Genomic DNA, 21,179 nt, shown 5'->3' on the forward strand with positions numbered 1-21,179 from the left:
CTTTGCTCTTGTGGCCTCAGTAAACTTTAATGGGATGGCACCATTGCACAACAACCAAATGGCCAACCTCTGACAAAGAATGCAATAATAACTATAACTACTAAGAAACATGACAAAAATATATAAAAGTAGTTGAATTTTCACAAACGCAGTAGTAACTAAAAATATTGTCCCTTTGTATAGATACATAAAAGCTCATTCTTGTTTTGTCCTAAAGTGAGTTTCAATTTCTATAAGCCCCCATTTGTTTTAGGCTATAGAGAGGGTATTGAGACTAGTAATACCAAGGTATTACTAATATCCTTATTTGTTTGTAGAAATAGCCTTGAGACTATTAGTCCATTGGTATTACTAATACCCTTGGAAGGAGGATTGGTAAGGAGGAGGTAGGGATGGTATTTAAAAATAGTGAGGGAATTAGAAATTTTTTTATTTTTTATATATTGGGAATTTTTTTTAAATATAATGTTTAATTTTTTATATATTTTTATTTTTTTATTATTTTATATAAAAATAATTTAACAATTCCTCATTATCAATCCCCTCCCTATTAATCCCCTCACTATCAATCTCCTCCATTCTATCTCCCAAAACAAACGGAGGATAACCAACATTTTACGAGTCTTCCATTTTAGTTCTGTTTGTTTGAACAGAACATTTTTTAGAGAAATTTTTTTTAAGAGAACATTTTTTTTATGTTTAGTGGTGGCGGTGATTGGATGAAGGTGGAGGTGGCGATGTGGTAGTGAACGTGATAGTGGCAGTGATAGTGCAGTAATATTGATAAGACTTTAATTTAGAAAATATGTTTTTGTTAATTTCTGCCCAAATGGAATTATTTTCGTTGACTATAAAAAATATTTGCCTTTAAAATTTCATTTTTCATTGTAACAAAGGCCAAGGAAAAAAAGAGAAGAAAAAAAAAACATTTCCATCCAAACAAACAGAGCCTTAACTTTTGTCCTATACTTTGTCAGTTCCTTGACTAAAGTCCTTGATGTCTACAATTCAGCCTACATTTCAAGAGATTAAAATGCAACAAAGGGACTCCATAGATGAGTCCGGATCCTCTCCGGCTCTTCTTTCTAGCCATCCCTCCGGTCAATGGTCGAGATTTAGCCACATCACCCAATTCAAAATCTGTGGCTAAGATTAGCTAAAATAAAAAAAAAAAAACCATTAACTTCTCACCACTCACACACACTCAATCACTTACTCTCTCTCTCTCTCTCTAACATCCCCTCTCTCTTTCTCTCTCTCTCATTTCAAATAAAAAATTAAAAAACTGTTTTAATCCTTTTTATTTTATTTTCATAAGATATATATAAAATTTAAATTTTATAAATTTAATATCATTAAAAATATACCTTTAAAATAAGACTAATATTAAATATATTTAATAAAAATCTTAAAAAAAAGGGTGTATTTGGTTTGCATGGATACACATATTCAATTTGTGTTTTATTTGATTTGTACCTATGCATAGATTGAATTTCTGTATATTTTATTTCTTTTAAAAAAAATTATTAACTTGTTTGGTTAATAAAATTAAATTAAAATTCATTATTTTCATATGATTATCTTGTGAAAATAATGACTTTAAATTTAATTTTACTAACCAAGCAAGTTTATAATCATATCAAAATATCACAAACAATCTTCATTCTAAAAAAAATCATATGAAAATAATGATTTTTAATTTAATTTTATTAATCAAACAAGTTTATAATTTTTTAAAGGAAATAAAATATACAGAAATTCAATCTGTGTATAGATACAAATCAAATAAAACACAACTTTAATCTGTGTATTGGTGCAAACCATATATACTTTTAATTTATTTTAAATTTTTATTAAATATATTTAATATTAGTCTTATTTTAAACGTATATTTTTAATGATATTAAATTTATAAAGTTAAAATTTTGTATTAAAAATTATATATATATTATGAAAATAAAATAAAAGGATTAAAATAGTTTTTAAATTTTTTATTAGAAATGAGAGAGAGAGAGAGAAAGTAAGTGTGGGATGTCAAAGAGAGAGAGAGAGAGAGAGGTGGGATGTTAGAGAGAGAGAGAGAAAACATGAGTGATTGAATGTGAGTGAGTGGTAGGATGTAAATGAGTTTTTTTTTTTTTTTTAAAGCTAATCTTAGCCACAAATTTTGAGTTAGGTGACGTGGTTAAATCTCAACCGTTGACCGGAGCGATGGCTGGAGAGAAGAGCTGGAGAGGATCCAAACTCTCCATAGATAGCTAGCTACGTTGAAGAAAAGTTTCAATTTTCAAAATTAAAATGCTGTAGAAGATTATAAAGAGAGAATGGCGAAGACAACATAGATAGAAAGCAAGAATATTACACGAAAGATGAATCTGTCGAGGAAGAACCTGGCGGCGACGAAACCAAAAGCGAAGCAAATCGCACACATGAAATGGCAAGGGCTTGGGACGCCATTGTTGGTCCAGATCAAGTCCATTAAATACTTAAAACTTGGAACATCCAATTCAGAGCGATTCAACAATCAACGAAGCCATTAATAAATAAATTCGATCTCCGCTTACAAAATGAGCAATTCCACATTCAAATTGCACGCATTTACATGAATTTTGACCTAATCTGAGTTCGACTGCGATGAAGAGAGAGAGTGCAGATACAGAGTGAGGAAGCACAGAGAGAGAGAGAGAGAGAGAGAGAGAGAGAGAGAGAATGAATGTGGGAGATTGAGATCTTTGTTGATTTTGTGTTTGTTGCTGTTAATGTGGGAGAAAAAGGAATGAAAAAGCGAAAGACAACGAAGAAAAACAAAGTTAGTGTTTAGCAAGTTGTTATTTTAGTTTTTGATTATTTTAGGAGGTTAAAATTTTTATGTTGGGGAAGATAGATTTTTTTTTTGTAGTTAGATGTGATATTTGTGAAAAAAAAATGAAATAATTATAAATTTAATATGAGATTTTATCTTATTAATTATTTTAATTTTTAATGCTATTTTAACCAAAAAAAAAAATTAAAAAAATGCTCTTCCGAAACCCCCCAAATTCAAATGTTGGGAAAAACTTATAAGCGACTCAAAATAATGTGAAAAAAATGACATAACTAAAGTTTGCCCATGATTTGATAAGAAACGTATAATAAAATTCTTCTCCAATCCAATGTTAAAGCCCAAAAAAGGAATGCCCCAATGTAAATATTCGGTAACTTTGGGAAATTCAAAAAAATAATATAAGTCATTAAAAAGGTTAAAAAAATAATAATAATAATTATATAAAAAAATCAAAAATTTTCTTTCTGTTTTATTTTTTGCACATTTTTCATAAAAAATTAAAAATATATCAAACATATTAAATTTTTTTACATTATATTTTAATGAAAAAATAAAAAATTTATTAAAATAATTTATTCACAAACCAATCAATATAGATCACTGCTACGCCGCTATAGGTACAACAAACGTCGTTAATTCTTTTTGTGACGTTTAATATCAAACGCCGATACTGCGGCCGTCGCTATAGCTTTATGACATTTAAAAAACGTCATTATATGACTATAGGCGGCGTTTTTAAAAACGCCGCCAAATATCCCACCAAAGGTACTGTAACGTCACTATCATTTTAACGACGTTTTCAAAACGCCGCCATATCTTTTTAAAAAACTTGCCGTTAGCTTTTAGAGTTTTAGGTGGCGTTTTTAGAAACGCCGTGATATCCCCCTTTTTTAATTTTCTTAAATTTTAAATGTAATATGAACAAAGACCTATTGATGTAATAATAAATAAGAAGGCAGCCTAAATAATAATACATATGTACGGTTTTAGAAACACGCAAACGAAGAAATTTAAGCTCAAAGCATTAATCTTTACATGCTTACAAACTCCAAAGGCCTTGTTACATAAAGATTTAAAAAACAAAAAGCAAAAAGTTGGGTCAAGAGGGCCTCATCAGAGAGTAAAATCAATTTTTCTAGTGTAGCTAATTTTGGGGTCGGGTAGTTATCTGATGTGGGAATCCTGATGATGCTGCAGCAGTTGCAAACAATTGCGGAGGATTGATGAACGGCCTTTGCTGATTGTTGCTCATTGACAGGGAGAGGTGATTGCCTCCGGTGGTAGCTCCAATTTGACCTCCATTGCTGCTGCTGCTGCTAAGATACTGAACCTACAACCACATGATTCAAACAATTTATTAGTCGGTCTAATTAATTAACCCAGTTATACCCAACTCATGAAATGGGTTTCAATACAGACTCGATAGTTTGATGAGGGTGAAAACATGTGAAGCATTGAGATTTCACTCTCATTGACGAATTGCCCGGGTCTTAGTGAACTCGGCGATTGAATGTGGGTTTGGCTCAGAAGTTGCACTGTCTCGGTCTCATTGTACCCTTCTCTTCTGTAGGAATTAATTCTAGATGGTTCTTGTTGAATATTGAGCTGGGTTCACATTAGTATAAGTTATGGAAATTATTAAATATTATTAGAATAAATAGTTCAATTAAAGAAATAATTAATATTATTGGGCTGGATAAATAATAGCTTCTTTTAAGAATTTAGTCCATGTAGAATGACCTAGAAGCCTTCGGTTCTAGTCAGGCAAAGAATAACACAAGCCAATCTGAAATGAAACATGGCATAACAAAAAATCTACTCTAATGCACAATATCAAAGTTGTGTAGATTTCTCCATAAAGCAAAGGCATGGAAGAGCTTTTTAGAAGAAATTATAACAAATGTGTTACGTACAGGTTCTAAACGTACTTTATTTTATCTCTTTTCATGCTGCAACTTATATTAGTATCTATTACGTCCTACAAAACATTCTATTCAATTTATAGACTTCGCTCAATATTAATTTATCTCTTTTCACCCTTAAGAGCCTGAGACTAGAACAACAATTATATCCTGTTTAAAATCTATTATATCTTCACTTCTCTCCAATCTTATACAGAACAAGGATCTAATATGAAATCTATATTGGTATCACAATCAATAGTGCATTGAGCCATTAAATATTCAAAGCAGAAGTACTGAATAATAAATGTTAAACAAATAAAGCTCCAAAAACAAACTATAAATAAATGAAGAAACTCATCTCAGTCATTGCACTAAGCACTGAAGAATATTTTTCTAACAAAGGAGATTTACAAACCTGCCCCACTGCTCCAAAATATGATTAAAAGATTGTTTTCTGGTGAGCGCCAATAGAAACCATGCAAAGCTGCTGGAAAGAGGTCACAAGCACCCAAAGCATAAATAATGAGAGCATTCATTCCCAGCCACTAAAGCACCATTGTGGGCTTTTTAACCTGGTTGACATCAACCTGCATAAAAAAAATATATCAAAATAAACCCACAGTAATTCTTTGTATATTTATTCATTTATCAAGAAAAGAAAGTCCAACTCTGCCATATGTTAATTCTAAAGCCCACCCTCAAACTTGCATCTGAGTGCTGAGTTCTAAGTTTGTTTCTATGAAACTAAGTTAATGGTATTCCAAGGGATAACCAATATGAGTTTGTCTTATGTTAATGTTATACCAGAATAGCTGTGGTAGTGTTGGATTGGAATCGCGGGGCACAAAAATTGAAGGATCATTTTGAAATTATGATGTTACTGGTTATTATCCGATAGTTCAGGATTTAACAGGTAAATAGAATGCGATTAATGCTCTGTTTGTTTTGTCAAAAAAGAAAAAAGGGATGACCAATATATAATTTACAAATATGTCCTCAATTGGAATGAGTGAGTTCATCTAATTGCAATATTAAAATTGTTTACTTGGTCAATCATAAAAAGAGATATCTATTACTGAGCCTTTCTTCTTCTTCTTTTCCTTGACAAGAAAGGTAGGAGCGGCGACCGGCAAGTGCCCAAATTTGGGGGTGACCACAGTAACCGCTACCTTAGAGTCGGTTCAACGATACAGGCAACTTAGCAGTCCACCTAAGGCCACCAAAAAATTTTCAATACATCAAAAATAGTGAAAATGATTCAATTTTAGGGCTTCGCATCATCTATCTATCCCCCTTTGACAGAAGGGGGATAGATGATTCGAAACCCGATTTGGGAAATTCATGAAAGATGTAGGAAGTTGGAGTGGCAGTTAGTTACAGGTAATTCATATTTGTTAACTGTCCAATTTCAGGTGGGATGGGTCCACTTAATACATTTTGAGCCAAATTCTTGCACCAGGAAATATGATCAGTAAATCAATCAAATAAAAGTAATTGAAAAAAACCCAAAAAAGAGTTTCTAAGAAAGTGATCACTTACAAGTTTTGCAGTTCCTTTAACATGAATAGTTCATTGGGAATTTCACCAGAAATGTCAAGAGCATATATCTTCCTGAGTCAGATGAAAATCAAAACATACTTTTTATACCATACTGTTAAGAAAGTATTGGCATGGAAAAATAAAATTAATGATTAAAAAGTATGCCTAGTTTAGTGTCTAGGAAGATGGAACACTTTGGTTCTGGTTTTAAAAAATAAAGAACAGTAACAAACGGTTTAGTTCACGATTTGACCCTCTCGGTTCTTATTCTGAACTGAACCGTTCAGTGTATATATTTAGTTTGAGAGTATATATATATATATATATATATGAACCTTTTAGTTGTCTCATTAATTGTTTTGAGTATATTTTGTGTTGAAAGTAGTGACTTTAAAAAATGTATTTTGCACTAAAATTGAGCTGCTAGAATTGATTAATTTTGAATTGTCCATAACTGGAGAATCAAACCAAACCAAACCAAATAAGTTTTCTCCTTTTGGTTCTATAGGTTCCAACAGATCAATTTGATTCCAAAATTTCTAAAATTGTTGAAATCAGTATTCGATTTTGATTCAGAATCAAATCGAACCAAATCGTGTACACCACCATGTATATAGGAAGTACAAAGAAAATGATGAGGGAGGAACTGACAATCTGGTGACATGGCAGGTAGTGCCAGCACAGTGGCAGGCAATTTGGGGATTGGTAGAATCAGGAGCCCAGGTTGCATTCTGGGTGCAGGGATCAACACCACTGAAATTCAACTTTGTTCCCAAATTCCAGTGACTAATTATCTTGTTCGGTGCTTCCACTGACCCAACAAACAAAACAAAAATACAAAAACAAACATTCAAAACAATTCACGATAGTCCACAATCATTGTGCAAAAAAACCATTCACACATAAATATGAATTTGACTTATCTCATGTAATGAATGACTCATCATATGATAGACAAATGCAATTAACTGCCCTGGCACCATCTGGAAGGTGCTGGACATGTCTCTGTCATGGAAACCACTACATTATATCACAAATGATGATGTATAATATATTTGTGTGTCTCTGTTTTTCTTCTCTGAAAAAAGACAACAACAAACTTTTACAACACACACACTAAAAATAAAGGAAAAAGAAAAAGCCCGTGTGAGACAACAAACCTGCTTTTTGTTCTTGGAGTTAGGCACTGAATCTCAACCTGCATAAGAAAGATGATAAAGTTCTTGTATCAAATGAGGGGTTAAAACTAAGAGTTTTATTTGCTAAAACCAAATGAAATCTAGGTTGATGGCCAATAAATCCAAACTCCAGTTGGAGCACTAAGGATCAAGTTCAATGCTTAAGAATGTTGTGTATCTGAATAGGCAGTGTTTTAGCACTAAGGGTCGGAGAATATTGTGGTGGTGTAGAGAGAAGGATTGGGTGGTGGGTGGATGAAAATAAGGATAGTATGATAATTTTATTTATTTCTATTAGAACAGTTGCAGGAAAAATCCTGACAATGGGGTATCTGTAATTTGCAGAATGTGAGGGGGAATCCATGTTTTTGACAAACCTCATGGAGTGTGTCTTTGTAATTTACCCAAAAATACATCAAAAATATGTGCAACACTTCCAGATAAACTAAAAGAGTTTTAGCATCATGGATCATTAACCGAAAACAAACTTTGGAAGCATTAGGAGATGACTCACTTGTAAAATTGTCCCATGGTTGCACTTTTTCAAAGGCAATGAAACAGGAATAGAAGCTCTTGAACTCATGTAACCTGCCAGATTAATGGTAGCCTCTCCAAGGATATTGGATCTAGCTGAACCCTACAATAAGCACATTGTTAGTTTGATGTTATCAATTGCTAAGACCATGAAGAGGAACCCAGTGAGAAAAAATGATGGTTGGCACACAGCTTGTCAAATCTTAATTAAAACGATATTGAAAGACACAATGGCAATCAACATAGGCATCAACCATCGAAACAACTAGCTGGAATAAGTATTGCTCAAATTCCTTTGGAGCTTCATCCTGTGAAATCCAGACAGACTCTGACAAAGTCTCTGTCCATTGACATGTCCTATTCCGTACTGATGCTTTCCCTGATTTGCTGACAGTTTTCCCCGTTTCTGTGGAGAGAAGAGAACATAAAGCTTGTCCTATCCTTTGGGTACCTAGAAGGGAAAAAAAGAGAGAGAGAGAGCAAAACCATGAAAAAAAAAATTAAATGAACAATGTAACAGGGAAAAAAAAGAAGTTAAAACAAATAAGCTTGGATAAAAACTCAAAACAGAAATCATTGGGTCATAATTCTAGGGCATGGGAGACAATAGCGTAAGCCAGCCTTTTATTACATTAGATTACAAAGTCCATTTTTTTTAAACTATTCAATCAGTCAACATTTTGTGATAGTTACAATTTCTTAGGTAGTGACATCCATATGCCTTCACTCTAAATCCAGAATCGCCTAGCATGACTGTAGTAGTGTAATTCAAGCTGATGTTGGACAGAAGTCAGCAAAATCTAATAGAAGTCCTATTTTGTATCACAGTTCAGAGATATAATATCACTGGTGCATCAAAAAGAATGCATTGATTATTTGTTCTTGTTCTGTCATACAGCAGAACTCTCTGATTATAATGAGAGCCATGGCAGGCTTGAACAATAATACTGTATCAGTGTATCACAAGTCAATATTGCAGAATGCCCAACCAGAGGGGATTTCACAATCCAATTAAAAGAACCCATGTATAATATATTGATTATCACAAATTCATACAAACCAATTAAAAGAATGCATTGATATATTTTAACACCTTAAAATTCAAACCAACAAAAAAGAAGAAAGATGAGGCAGATAGTGAAGAAAGCAGCAGCTGAAAGCATCTTTACCTGTGATTCTACATTGGCACATACAGCATAATACTTTCCCAAACCTGACATGAAAATGGAAAAAAGAGAAAAAAGAAAAGAAGAAATCAAATGATTTCATAAATTGTATATGGAATTGGCATGTAACCACCACAAAAGTAGATTAACAGCAAACACTCATTTTCTATAAACGTGGGCTGTCCTAGTTCAAGAACAAGAACAAAAAGTCAAGGTCCTCTTGATAGTAAGTTTACGGGTTTTGTCAGGATGACCAACAAAACTAATCCCTTCACTAAGAAAGCTAACAAATCAATCTCAATACACACTTATCAACAGCCACAGAGTCAAGCAATTAATCTAAAATAGCTATCTACTAACATTTTACATCAAGTTAGGAAAACTACAAATATAAAAATAAAAAAGTTGTCCTTTCCCTTATCAAGTAAGAATGTCAATGCAGTATCAGTTTTCATAAGACATTGAAAGCAATGAATTCTTTGAGGTAGAAGGTTCAACTTACCAGTCAAGCCAAACATTGGACCTCATACTTTAAATCCTATTAACTATTAGGTACTTCAAATAAAGCTAGTAGGCATTAACTCACACAACTTTGGGGTAACATCGGCAAACTAAATTCTTAATTATGGATCTGTGCAGTAAATAGACTGCTTCCAGAAAATAACAGTAGCATGGAAAAGTTTTCTTTGTCCATGATGACCAAATGGGAAGAAAAACCAAAGTAAAATTCATTGAGCCAAACAATAAATAGCAGTATCAGCCACAATAACAGACATTACTTGGAGAAGAGATTGTTGATGGTGGAACAAATGGAGAAGGGGCAAATGGTGGAGATCCAGGGCAGGGTTTCCCAGTAACCGGTCCACATAGATTTATGTTATTAGCAAAACTGCAGAAGGTACACAAAAAATTAGCATAGCATTTTACATCAATCATTCAAGGACACTATAGAACAACATTCTCTTTAACAAGAAACCTGATGGGAGTGAATAATGAAAACGAGCCACTGTCTGGAATAGGTCCAGATAAGGATGATTATTCAATCAATACATAGAGATACATATATAAATTCATATATATACTTGTATAGAGAGATTTTTAGGAGAAAAAAATTTTCCAAAAAAAAGTACAGATAATGTGTACGTAGAGAATAAGATTGTGCGAGAGAAACAGAGATCCAGAGAGATTGAGAGATCGAGAGAGAGGGAGACACAGACAGAGATCGAGAGAGAGAAGAATCGACGAAACTGAGATTAGATTGAAATCAAAATCGAAATCGAAATGGAAATCATGCATATGGTTAGTAGACGATGCAGATGCAGATGTAGATGCAGATGGTGATGGCGGTGGCGGTGGAGCTTTGAAATCAAAATCATTCTGAGATTGGATCGACCGAATGATGAATCACCGAGCTGAAGAAGGTTGAATCAAGTTGAAGGAACTGAAGGGTTTAGAGAGAGAGAGAGACAGACAGAGAGCGAGTGAGAGACTTGAGGGATCGGTTTCTCTGAGGCTCTAGGGTTTCTCAGATTCAAATAAGTTGCGAGAGATTTGAGTGTTTGAAGAGAGAGAGACACACTGAAACACATTTGAAGGCGCTTTTCAAACGACTTCATTACCTAAACGGTACCGTTTTAATCAAAAATAAAATGTGACGTTTATAAAACGTCGTTAAATATTAGAAATAGTGGCGTTTAAAAAAACGCCGTTAAATAAACGCCGTTAAATCATATATTTCCTGTAGTGGATCATATATGAGGTTACATGTTACAAATCCATACCTAAAAATTTAGTGGGTGTTTGGTTTTTTTATTGTTGATTTTTTTGACTAATTTTTATTTTTAGTAATTTTCTTTTTTTGTAAAAAAAAACTATAGATTTTTAAATTTTTACTTAACAAAATGAATTGAAAATTTAAATTTTTTAAAAAGATTCTAAAAAATGTTCAAAAGATTTTTAAAAAAATCTAGTATACTTTTTTTTTTTTTTAAACTGATTTACACAAAATGGGTTAAAAGCTCGCTTTTGACTTTTAACCCACGTTCCCAAATGGCCACAAAATTTAAAGTATGAGTTTGAATATTGGCCACCTTATTTATTATTATTTTTTTTGAGTGTTTAAATGTGAACAAAATTCAACATAAAACAACTATATCATGAATTACACCACCTTTATTTTCCAGAATTTGCTACGTTTCAACTACTAGTTGACCACCAAAATCTTTCACAAAATTTGAACATGCTCACATGTCGTTTGATGACATGCTCCAAACAGATGTGTGGATAAATTTTCTTTTATTATTGAATTCAATTCAAACTTTGTAACTTTCTTTTCAATTTGTTTACTAGATGAAATCTCAGGAATGTGGGGGCTTCTATGTGCTTACCAATGATTCTCTTGTCATCTTCAAACTATCCATGAAACTGGTAGTTTTCGAACTAATTTTCCACCTCTGTACCTGAAGCTTTTCTATGGTTTGGACTTTGAGAAAATCCCATGAAAAATGGACATTATTGGTTGGAATTGTTACCTTGTTGGGTTCATTATTTTTAAAAGCTTAGTTTTAGAATAATTATTTTTTTTTTTTGATCGGCAAAAAGAATACTTTATTGATGGAAAAACAAAGATTACATCAATAAAGGGGAGCTTGGAGCTTAAAACAAGCTCCAACCTCCAAGTTGGTGAGAAACCAACGAGCCAAACAAAACAAAGGAAGAACACATTTGAACATTTGAAGCACCAATAACACCAAAACCAGAGCAGGCAAACAGAACAGATAGCCCACAGTTGAAGCACCAAACAGATCAGGTCCTGCAGTTAGTTAGGCACCAAGACAGAACAGATAGCCAGCATTCCTACAAACTAATTAAATACAGCAGCAACAGCAGTTCACCCACCAAGATTGTTAGCCCAACACATCTGCAGTTCACTACTACGGCCCTATTAAACAGGTCATCCTCTGCATCAGTTGCACCAACACAGAAACACTCAGAAACAGCAGTACACAGGTTATAACCTCAGTGCATTAGGCAGAATTTCACATTTTGCAGATTATACACCAGATCATCAACAGAATAGCAAAAGGAAGGACTAAAGGCCCTGAACCACATTGCAACCCGTGTTTTGATAAGATCACACAGCTTTCCAAAATCCAACTGTGACTCGTTAAAGATGATTTCATTCCGTAGCTTCCATAACGACCAAAGCACTGCCAGTGGAGTTATCTTCCAAATTACCTTCAATCTGTTTTTGCATCTAAACCCAGCCCACCATTGAATAAGACCCACCACTGACCCTGGCTGTACCCATGATATGCCCCACCATCCAATAATATTAGACCAAACTCTCCAACTAAATGAACAACACAGTAGCACATGGGGTACAGTTTCCTTTTCCTCTCTGCAGAATACACAATTAACATCAGAGTTGGGGCTTAGGATTCCAATTCTTTGCAAATATGTAGAAGTCTTGATCCTCCCTTTCCATGCTAGCCAAGCAAAAAATTGCGCTTTCGGAGGTGCTGCATTCTTCCAAATGAGCTCCACCACTTGTGTAGGCATGGTAGTTGTTAACTCACTCCACTTGTAAGCAGACGAAACGGTAAATATTCCAGATCTGTCCGCAGCCCAGGACAACCCATCTACCACCCCGTACCTGAGCTCTGGAGCAGTTTGTAACAACTCCTTCATTTTCCTCAATTCTTCAACTTCCCATTGAAACAGTACTCTTCTGAAAGACAAGTCCCACCCCCCACTACCATTACTCGTACTCTTAATCACTGCCACTGATACACCTTGCTGCATAGACACAGAGTATAATCTAGGGAATAGGTTCTTTAAACAGTCACCACCAACCCATTGATCCAGCCAAAAACTTATGAGCCTCCCATCCCCAATGGTGATCTTTGAGTTGGCCTTAAGTACCTCCATCAGCTGTGGACACTTAAGAGCCACCTTCAAAATATCCCTCCATACCATAGAATATCTAGAATTTTCATCTTGATCTGGCCACCTAGATCCACCATTATGTGGGTACTTGCTGATAATCACTTTTTTCCAAATAGATTCAGATTCACTCCCAAACCTCCACCACCATTTAAGAAGGAGACATTCATTCATGGTTCTCACCTTTCTAATACCTAGACCCCCGTTACTCTTGCTTTGAGTAATTTCTTCCCATTTTACCATATGAATTTTCCTTCTAAGTTCATCACCCCCCCACAAAAATCTGGACTGAATTTTATCAATTTCTTTGGCTACCCCTTCAGGCATTCTAAACAAGGATAAATAAAACACTGGTAGTGAAGATAGCACAGACTTGATCATTGTCAACCGACCAGCGAAGGAAAGAAGCCTACGCTTCCATGAAGCAAGCTTTGATTTGAATTGATCGATGACAGGTTGCCAAGACCTTCTCCTCCTTGGGTTAGCCCCCAATGGCATCCCTAAATACTTCAAAGGTAGTTTTTGATGCAGACAATTCAGTATGGCAGCAAATTCTTTGGTAAGGTCTTCATTAATACCAACACCACTCACCACACTTTTGTGATAGTTTATCTTCAACCCAGACAAGATTTCAAAGCATCTCAATATTCTTTTGATATTAAGCACCTCCTCCCTCCTTGCCTCACAAAACAAGATTGTGTCATCGGCAAATTGTAGGTGGGTAATAGTAAGATCATTAGAACCAACTGATGCACCCTTGATTAGTCCAGCCTGGACAGCTCTATGCAACAGAATATTAAGACCCTCAGCTACAATGTTAAATAAAAAGGGGGATAAAGGATCACCTTGTCTGAGACCCCTTTGAGGACTAAACTCAGCTGTAGGTGATCCATTCACCAGAATAGAAATTTTGGCAGTTGAGACACATTCCTTCATCCATCTTATCCATTTTGCACCAAAACCAAAATTTGATAACATGGAAAATAGAAACCCCCAATTTATTGAATCATATGCTTTCTCGAAGTCAAGTTTTAGTACAACACCTTTCTTTTGCTTCTTCTTCCAATCATCAACAATCTCATTAGCAATCAGAATACCATCAAGGATGCTTCTACCCCCTATAAAAGCTGATTGAGACTCACTAATGATCCTTGGTAAAACAGTTTTGAGTCTACTAGATAACACTTTGGAGAGCACTTTGTACAATGATCCAATAAGACTGATTGGCCTGAAATCACTAAGAGAATAGGGATTTTCATTCTTAGGAATCAAGGCAACAAAGGAGCTATTAATACCAGAGACCAGCTTAGAGTTAGTATGGAACTCACTCATGAACTTCATCACATCCCCTTTAATTATATGCCAACATTTCTGGAACATCAAAAGGTTAAATCCATCCGGGCCAGGGGCCTTATTTCCATCACAACTCTTAATAGCTGCCATAACTTCATCTTCTGTGAACTCAGCTTCCAAAACAACACGCTCCTCTTCTTCCCCAATAGACTTAAAAGGACCATTTAAACTTGGCCTATCAAACCATGATTCTGAAAACTGCCTCTGAAAGTGATTAAGCACTTCTGTTCTAATTTCCTTAGGATCTTCAGTGGAGACCCCATTAACCTCAATTGAGCAAAGTGCATTCCGATTCCTTCTCGTGGAGGCCATGATATGGAAAAATTTAGTATTTCTATCGCCTTTTAATGACCAGTTAGCTCTAGACTTTTGTAACCATACCCATTCAACCATTTTACTCAAATTCCATGCTTCGCCTTTTAATTCCCTAAATTTAGATCTCTCTGACTCAGTGAGTACTCTTTGCTCAGCTAACAAATCCAAGTCATGTATCTCCTCCTCCAGTTGCTTTAGCTTTGAATCCACCTTACCAAACACCTCCAGGTTCCATCTTTTCAATGCTGCTTTAAGTAATCTCAATTTCTGTAGGCATTTGAATCCAGCCCAACCACTGACATGAGATTCAGACCAAACTTTCTGCACAACTTTCTTAAACTTCGGATGAAGACACCAGGCATTTAGAGACCTAAAAGGCTTTGGACCCCAATCTCTTTCATCTTCCATCATTAAAATAGGACAATGGTCCGAGAGCCTTCTTGGTAACATGCTATAAGAACATGCTATAAGAACTCCAATATTCTTACGATCAAAAAGTTAAAGCTATAATTATGCATTTTTTTTCTTCTTTTTTTTTTTTTTTTTTCGGTGTTCGTGAACCTTGTTCACTAGTTGAATTGCTTCCTCTCTACGTGCGATCGTCTCACACGTGAGAGCGAGAGGGTTAACTTGATATATAACTCATTTCTTAATAATGCAAGTTTTGGAATAATTTGTGAACTAACAGGAAAAGGGTTGGCGTGAGAGCTTGGGGCAATGGGCATGGCTACAATTGTGGTGTGCTTTGGTATATATATTGGTCCCTCTCCAAACCCTGACAAAATATTAACCAACTTTTTGTGTACTTCAGGGTGGGTGCACTTCAGCCAAGGATATGTTCCTTTCTACCTGGCCAATCATACAGCTACCACGTGGCACTTCTAAGGCCACTTCTGCTGGCCTCCACATGAAGTAATTTTATGCATATTTTTTTATTTTTTTGTAAATTTTATTTTTATAATTAAGAGTCCATCTTAAGTCAGTGATTCAAGTAAACGGGAGGGAATTCAATGATATGCACGCGATAGGATCAATGAGATCTCATGTAAAAGAAGGTGAATATAGAGTCAACATTTATTCCACTCAGTCAATTAAGGTGAGTCAGATCAATTTTACTCATCTCCAAAATACTGTTTTTATTAATTTAAGAGTATTATGTTGACATATTGAGTTGATACTTTAAGAAGTGGAAAAAATTATTATTGTTGGCAAGTGTTTTAAAAGCATTAGTTAACAAACTTGAATTAAAACACTACTAATATTAGTGTAGTCATCATAACATTATTGAAAAAGAAAACACTCACAAAATATAGGATAATTAGATTAGAGATGTTAAGAAAATAGAAGATGAGAGAGAGTAAATCATATTCTCCCATACAAATCTTAAAAACACAAAAATCTTTACTAACAGAGACATGAAATTAATAATGCAGTTGGAAACATAACAAAGGAATGTTATGGTTATGTTGTTTTGTTTCAAAAAGCATATATTAATTCAATGTCTCTGGTTAATAATAATTGATAAGAATAACATATTTCTAGTTAATCCCAGAAACATCAGATCTGGTGGTTGAACACTTCTTTCCAGAACTTGGCTGGTAGTCCTTGCTGAGGGACAGGAAATGGACCATACTCAATCCCCCTTTGTTGACCCACCACTTCCCATCTGAAAAAATAAAAAAAATAAAAATTGTGAGAATATTTTTTCACCAAAAAATTTATGCACTATCAAAATTATTTCAATTTTATTCAGAAAATTAATGTGTGATATAAATTTAAAATTAATGGGATATGAGTATATCCATAATGAGTATTTTTGTTTGGTTTTGTTTTGAATATGTGGTATTGTTATTTTTGTACTATTTGATGAATATATCCTCCCAAAAGCTTGCCCATAAAAATCATTTTTAAAAAATATGAATAAGTTGCGTGTATCTTGTTACTCCAGATTCCATTTTAATAAGGTCTCATTCACTAAGTCATTTTTTTAAAAATATTTTCCTTTCTGATCAGAATTTTATTGAGAAAGAGTTGGTATACGTGCACAAAATTAATTCACATATAATATTCTCATAATATACATGTTATTGCGGTAAGATCTATCAAAAGTATTATCATTCGCTAATATCCTTATCATTTTTACTTGGAGATAGCTCTCGCCATATGACACATACTTTTTTGATACTTTTCTTTATATAGTTTAATTATGTGTATATAGACTTATTAAAAGCTCGTTTAGAATTTTTAACTTAATTTTTATTTTATGAGTGTGTCCTGTGGTAAAGATTATTCTGAGGATATTCAATTCTTCTTTTCCTTTTTTTGTAAGCATAAGAAAATTTTGGATGTCATTTTCATATACCTGAACTTGGTAACAAGATGGTGGACCACAATAAGCATCTCCAATTTGGCAAGCTCATTCCCTGGACAAGCATGTACTCCATTCCCAAATGGTATAAATGTATTTGGTTTTGGAGCAACCTAAATCCACCACAACCACACAAAATAAAAATAAAAAAGAAAACAATTTACAAAAAGCCACGTCATCATTCAACACATTAATTTAGCATAAAAATTATGTTTGTATATCATTACTAAATTAAAAACCGTTACGTTGTGTTTGGTTGGGGGATTTGGGGAGGGATTTGGAAAGGGAAATGGAAAAGGTAGGTGAAATGTGAATAAAATATGTATATATTTCACATAGTTTCACACACTTTTTCCCTTTCCCTTTTCAAATCCCTCTCCAAATCTCTCAACTAAACACACCATTAAGAGCCAAAAGCTAATGAAGACTTTGAAGCTTTATTTTCACATACCTCAAACCTTGATGGATCAAAATGTTTAGGATCAGGGAAGAATTCAGGGTTGTGATGAATGTTCCTGAACAATGGCAGCACTTTCCATCCTTTTGGAATTAAATATCCTGTCAAGGTTACCGGTCCCATAATGTTATACTCAATCTTCTTAATTTAGATCCATAAAAGCTTGTTTGGTTGTGTTTTGGAAAAGAAAAATAATTAAAAAGTTCGGAAAACACCTATGTTTGGTCTGTCTTTTGAAACATGTTTTTGGAAGAAAATTTTCAAAAATATGTTTGGTTACAATTTTTTTCAAAAAAATTCTAAAATTATTTCTGTCTCTCTCTCTCTATTGCATATCAATCAATTACTTTTTTTCTCTTTTCTCTCATTCTCAATCACTTTTTCTCTCACACATATTTACTTAACTATAATAAAATATCAAAATCATCCTAAACTCTCAAACTCTAAAACTATTTTCGAAGTATACAACCAAACAAATTAAAAAAATTTCTAAACTCTCTCCTCAATTTTTTTTTAAAAAAAATTCAACTCAAAACACAAACCAAAAACAATGTTTGGTTGTGTTTTCAAAAAATTGTCGAGAAAATAGTTTTCCAAACAAGTTCTCTTTGTTTTCCAGAAAATGAAAACACAATTAAACCTTACCTTCGTATTCTATGTCTACCACTGCTTCCCGGAAGGTGAAAGATATGATGCTTGCCATCCTCAAGCTCTCTAATATTACCTGAAAATTGTAATTACGATATGGTTTGTAAGACATTAATTCTTCCATGAATATATATATGCTTGTGATCAAACACAAAAAAGAGTATAAGAACACATACCATATATGTAAGTGGCATATTTCTAGTCTGAGCCCATGTCAATGACTTGTTTCCAAAACCATTCGATTCATATATCGCCATTTGCTCTGCCTGCAGCAAGAAAAATCATTATAGTTTCTAAGAATTCCAAGTCCTGTTAAGAGTCATAACTTTGTACACTCTGTTTGTTTCCAAAGAATGACATTTTCTGCATATTTTGACGCTTGGTATGACAGAAAATGTTTTCTGGTTTTAAAGGGGGAAAACTGTTTCCAAATTAAAATCTTATCGCTACCAACACCATCATGCTACCCCACACCACCAAATACAGCTTGTGAAAAACATTTCTCACAGAAAACGTGTTTAACATTTTTTTTTTCTGCCAAAACAAACAGAGAGATAGGAACCTCCAAAGAATTATTACCTCAACAGCCTCTAGAAGTTCGTGGTCATCATGGAGGTACTTGAGAATCCATGTTAGGGCACTTGCTGTTGTATCTTGCGCAGCAAATAGAACCCCAATGATGTTATCCGTGATTTGATCCTCAGTTAACGTCTTCCCTTTCTCATCTTTGAAGTTCAGGAAATGCCCCAAGAGATCCCTCTCCAGTAGTCTTTTCTCCTTCCTCTCACAGATGATCTCAGTTAGTATCTGGTTGAGCTTTTTCCGAGCCTTTTGGAGAGAAGATTTGGAGAAACAGTCAGTTAAAAGGCTAGTTAATGGAAGAAAGTTGACAAAGTAGTAGAACTTGGCTTACCAAGATTGCTTTGTTATATGCAGTTCCTGGTAAGTTGGTTGGGAAAGAATTGTAACCCTTGTCCACTATGCAATAGTTCTTCTTGAGCTCTCCCTTGTATTTTTCATCCAAGCGACCAAACACTGAGAGAATGCCGACTTCGAAAGCAAACTGTAGAGGATTCATAGAATCCATTTGTATTATAATAATAATAAAAAAAAGGGTCCGGGGATAGGCGAAACAGCAATGATAGAGACCCCCTTTGTGGAGGACCCCCACAACCCCTTTTGTGATCCACACCATTCATGATGTGGACCCCACACAGACATGAATGGGCCCTACACATCATGAATGGTGTAGATCAGTAAGGGGGTTGTGGGGGTCCTCCACAAAGGGGGTCTGACTCATTTTTCATAGGCGAAAATCTCGAGACTTAAATCCAAGTGCTGAGTTTGGCGGACTTTTGCAGGTTGGGTGAAAGGAGAAAAAAATCTAAGAAAACCCACAAAAAAGAAAGTCTAAGAAAGCTAGTGAGCCTTCGTTTGGGAAGTGAGTTGAATTTTTAATTTTTTAAATTTTTGACTATTTTAACCTGGGACTAAAAAGCCTGATTTGAGAAGGGCTTTTTAGTTTTTTGACTTTTTTTGTGAGAGAGGAGTGCAATGATTATGAGTTGGATTTGATGTTTTGTTTTTTGTGATTAAAATAGTCTATTTTGTTTTTTGTGGCTATTTTAGCCCCTAACCCACCAAAACCAACTTCCCAAACTATGCCTGAAGTAGTTATGGAACGCTGAGAATCCTCTATCTCAAAAATTTTGTTTATTTGTCCTAATATATTCACAGTCCATTGATTATATCTTGAGATTCTTGTAAGTCACAGATTCTCACATAACCTAATGATTGCAAATAAATTGGGACTTAGGGGATAAGGCACTTTTGGGACAAAGTATCTGTGGCCGATATGGAAGAGTACAATATAATACACAACCCCGTGTGATGAATCAATTTTAGATAAGGCAAAAAGGACTAAAAAAGAGCATTTGTGATAAAAATGCCAAACAGAACCAAACCTTCTTCATCTCATGGTAGGTATTGATGACTTGCTCTCTAGCCCATGACTCCATGGCAGAAATGGCCATTTCTTCCATATCAGGGATCAATTTTCTGATTGCTTTTGGAGACAACGAACTCTGAACCAACTTCCTCAGGTGAGTATGATAGTCCCCTTGGTGGAAAAACAGGGCGGAAGGACCGATCAACTTCTCTTTGCTTTTGGGGTATGTAGGCTTGAACAAGTGAGCTTGAGTCACCAAGACAAACCGAGCAGCCTCTGGGCTAGCCAACATGACACAAGGGCAGCCGAGGATGTGGGTTTTGAAAATGTCCCCATATCTGAAATCACACCAAAATGTTACAATTCATGAGAAGAAAGCAAAGGATGTGATGAGAGAAGAATTTGAAGAGATAGGGTTTAGTGGTTTATTTTACTATACCTTCTTTGCTTTTTAGCAAAGAAGTCATTTGGGTCTTGAGAGTAGAGTTGGAGACTCTCTCCTATATAAGGCCACCCCATTGATCCTGGGGGAAGCATTTTTTGTTTTTGTTTGTTCTTCTTTTGTTTCTTTGAATAGAAATATGAGAGGAGAATAGAGAGAAATAGCAATATGCATATAAAACTAGGCATAGTCTCCATAAAATGCTGCAACTCTCTCTCTCTCTCTCTCTCTCTCTATTAGTGAACTTAAGATGTTGCAGTGACAAGGTATAGTTTTGGAGGTGAATTGTGAAAGGAGTGGATATGGTGAAGGCTAGAGTGAGTGATCAAGTGAATGGAAGGGTAGGAGTAGGAGGAGTGGGGTGGTGAAGTGTGTGTGTATATATAGGGAGAGAGGAGAGTTGGAGTTACGGGATATGTGGATAGAGACAAATCTGTTATTGAAAGTAAGTTTGCCAAATTGGTTTTTGCAGGGCTTGTCCTAATCTTAGATCCATTTATCGTTTGATGATAAGTAAAAATGAAAAAGGCAAATTACATAGGTAATCTTTACCTTTTA

The 21,179-nt window shown here is 34.6% G+C and overlaps 2 protein-coding genes across 2 annotated transcripts; both read right to left on the reverse strand.

The window, feature by feature from the left end:
* Nucleotides 1–6,255: 6,255 nt before the first annotated feature.
* Nucleotides 6,256–10,397, reverse strand: LOC145819952 (uncharacterized). Its single transcript, XM_082914024.1, has 5 exons — nt 9,925–10,397; nt 9,149–9,192; nt 7,960–8,430; nt 6,919–7,465; nt 6,256–6,339 (listed from the first exon to the last, which is right to left on the reverse strand). Exons 1-3 carry the CDS (start codon nt 10,011–10,013, stop codon nt 8,183–8,185), a joined length of 381 nt encoding a protein of 126 aa, XP_082770150.1. The 5' UTR covers nt 10,014–10,397; the 3' UTR covers nt 6,256–6,339; nt 6,919–7,465; nt 7,960–8,182.
* A 5,661-nt stretch (nt 10,398–16,058) lies between these two features.
* LOC114277042 (abscisic acid 8'-hydroxylase 4) lies at nt 16,059–20,957 on the reverse strand. Its single transcript, XM_028218861.2, has 9 exons — nt 20,619–20,957; nt 20,196–20,517; nt 19,145–19,294; nt 18,811–19,059; nt 18,408–18,497; nt 18,229–18,307; nt 17,578–17,684; nt 17,121–17,239; nt 16,059–16,424 (listed from the first exon to the last, which is right to left on the reverse strand). Exons 1-9 carry the CDS (start codon nt 20,816–20,818, stop codon nt 16,316–16,318), a joined length of 1,425 nt encoding a protein of 474 aa, XP_028074662.1. The 5' UTR covers nt 20,819–20,957; the 3' UTR covers nt 16,059–16,315.
* Nucleotides 20,958–21,179: the final 222 nt, after the last annotated feature.

This window comes from Camellia sinensis, chromosome 2 (genome assembly GCF_055761805.1).
Source record: "Camellia sinensis isolate YWXY chromosome 2, ASM5576180v1, whole genome shotgun sequence".
Classification (NCBI taxonomy): domain Eukaryota; kingdom Viridiplantae; phylum Streptophyta; class Magnoliopsida; order Ericales; family Theaceae; genus Camellia; species Camellia sinensis.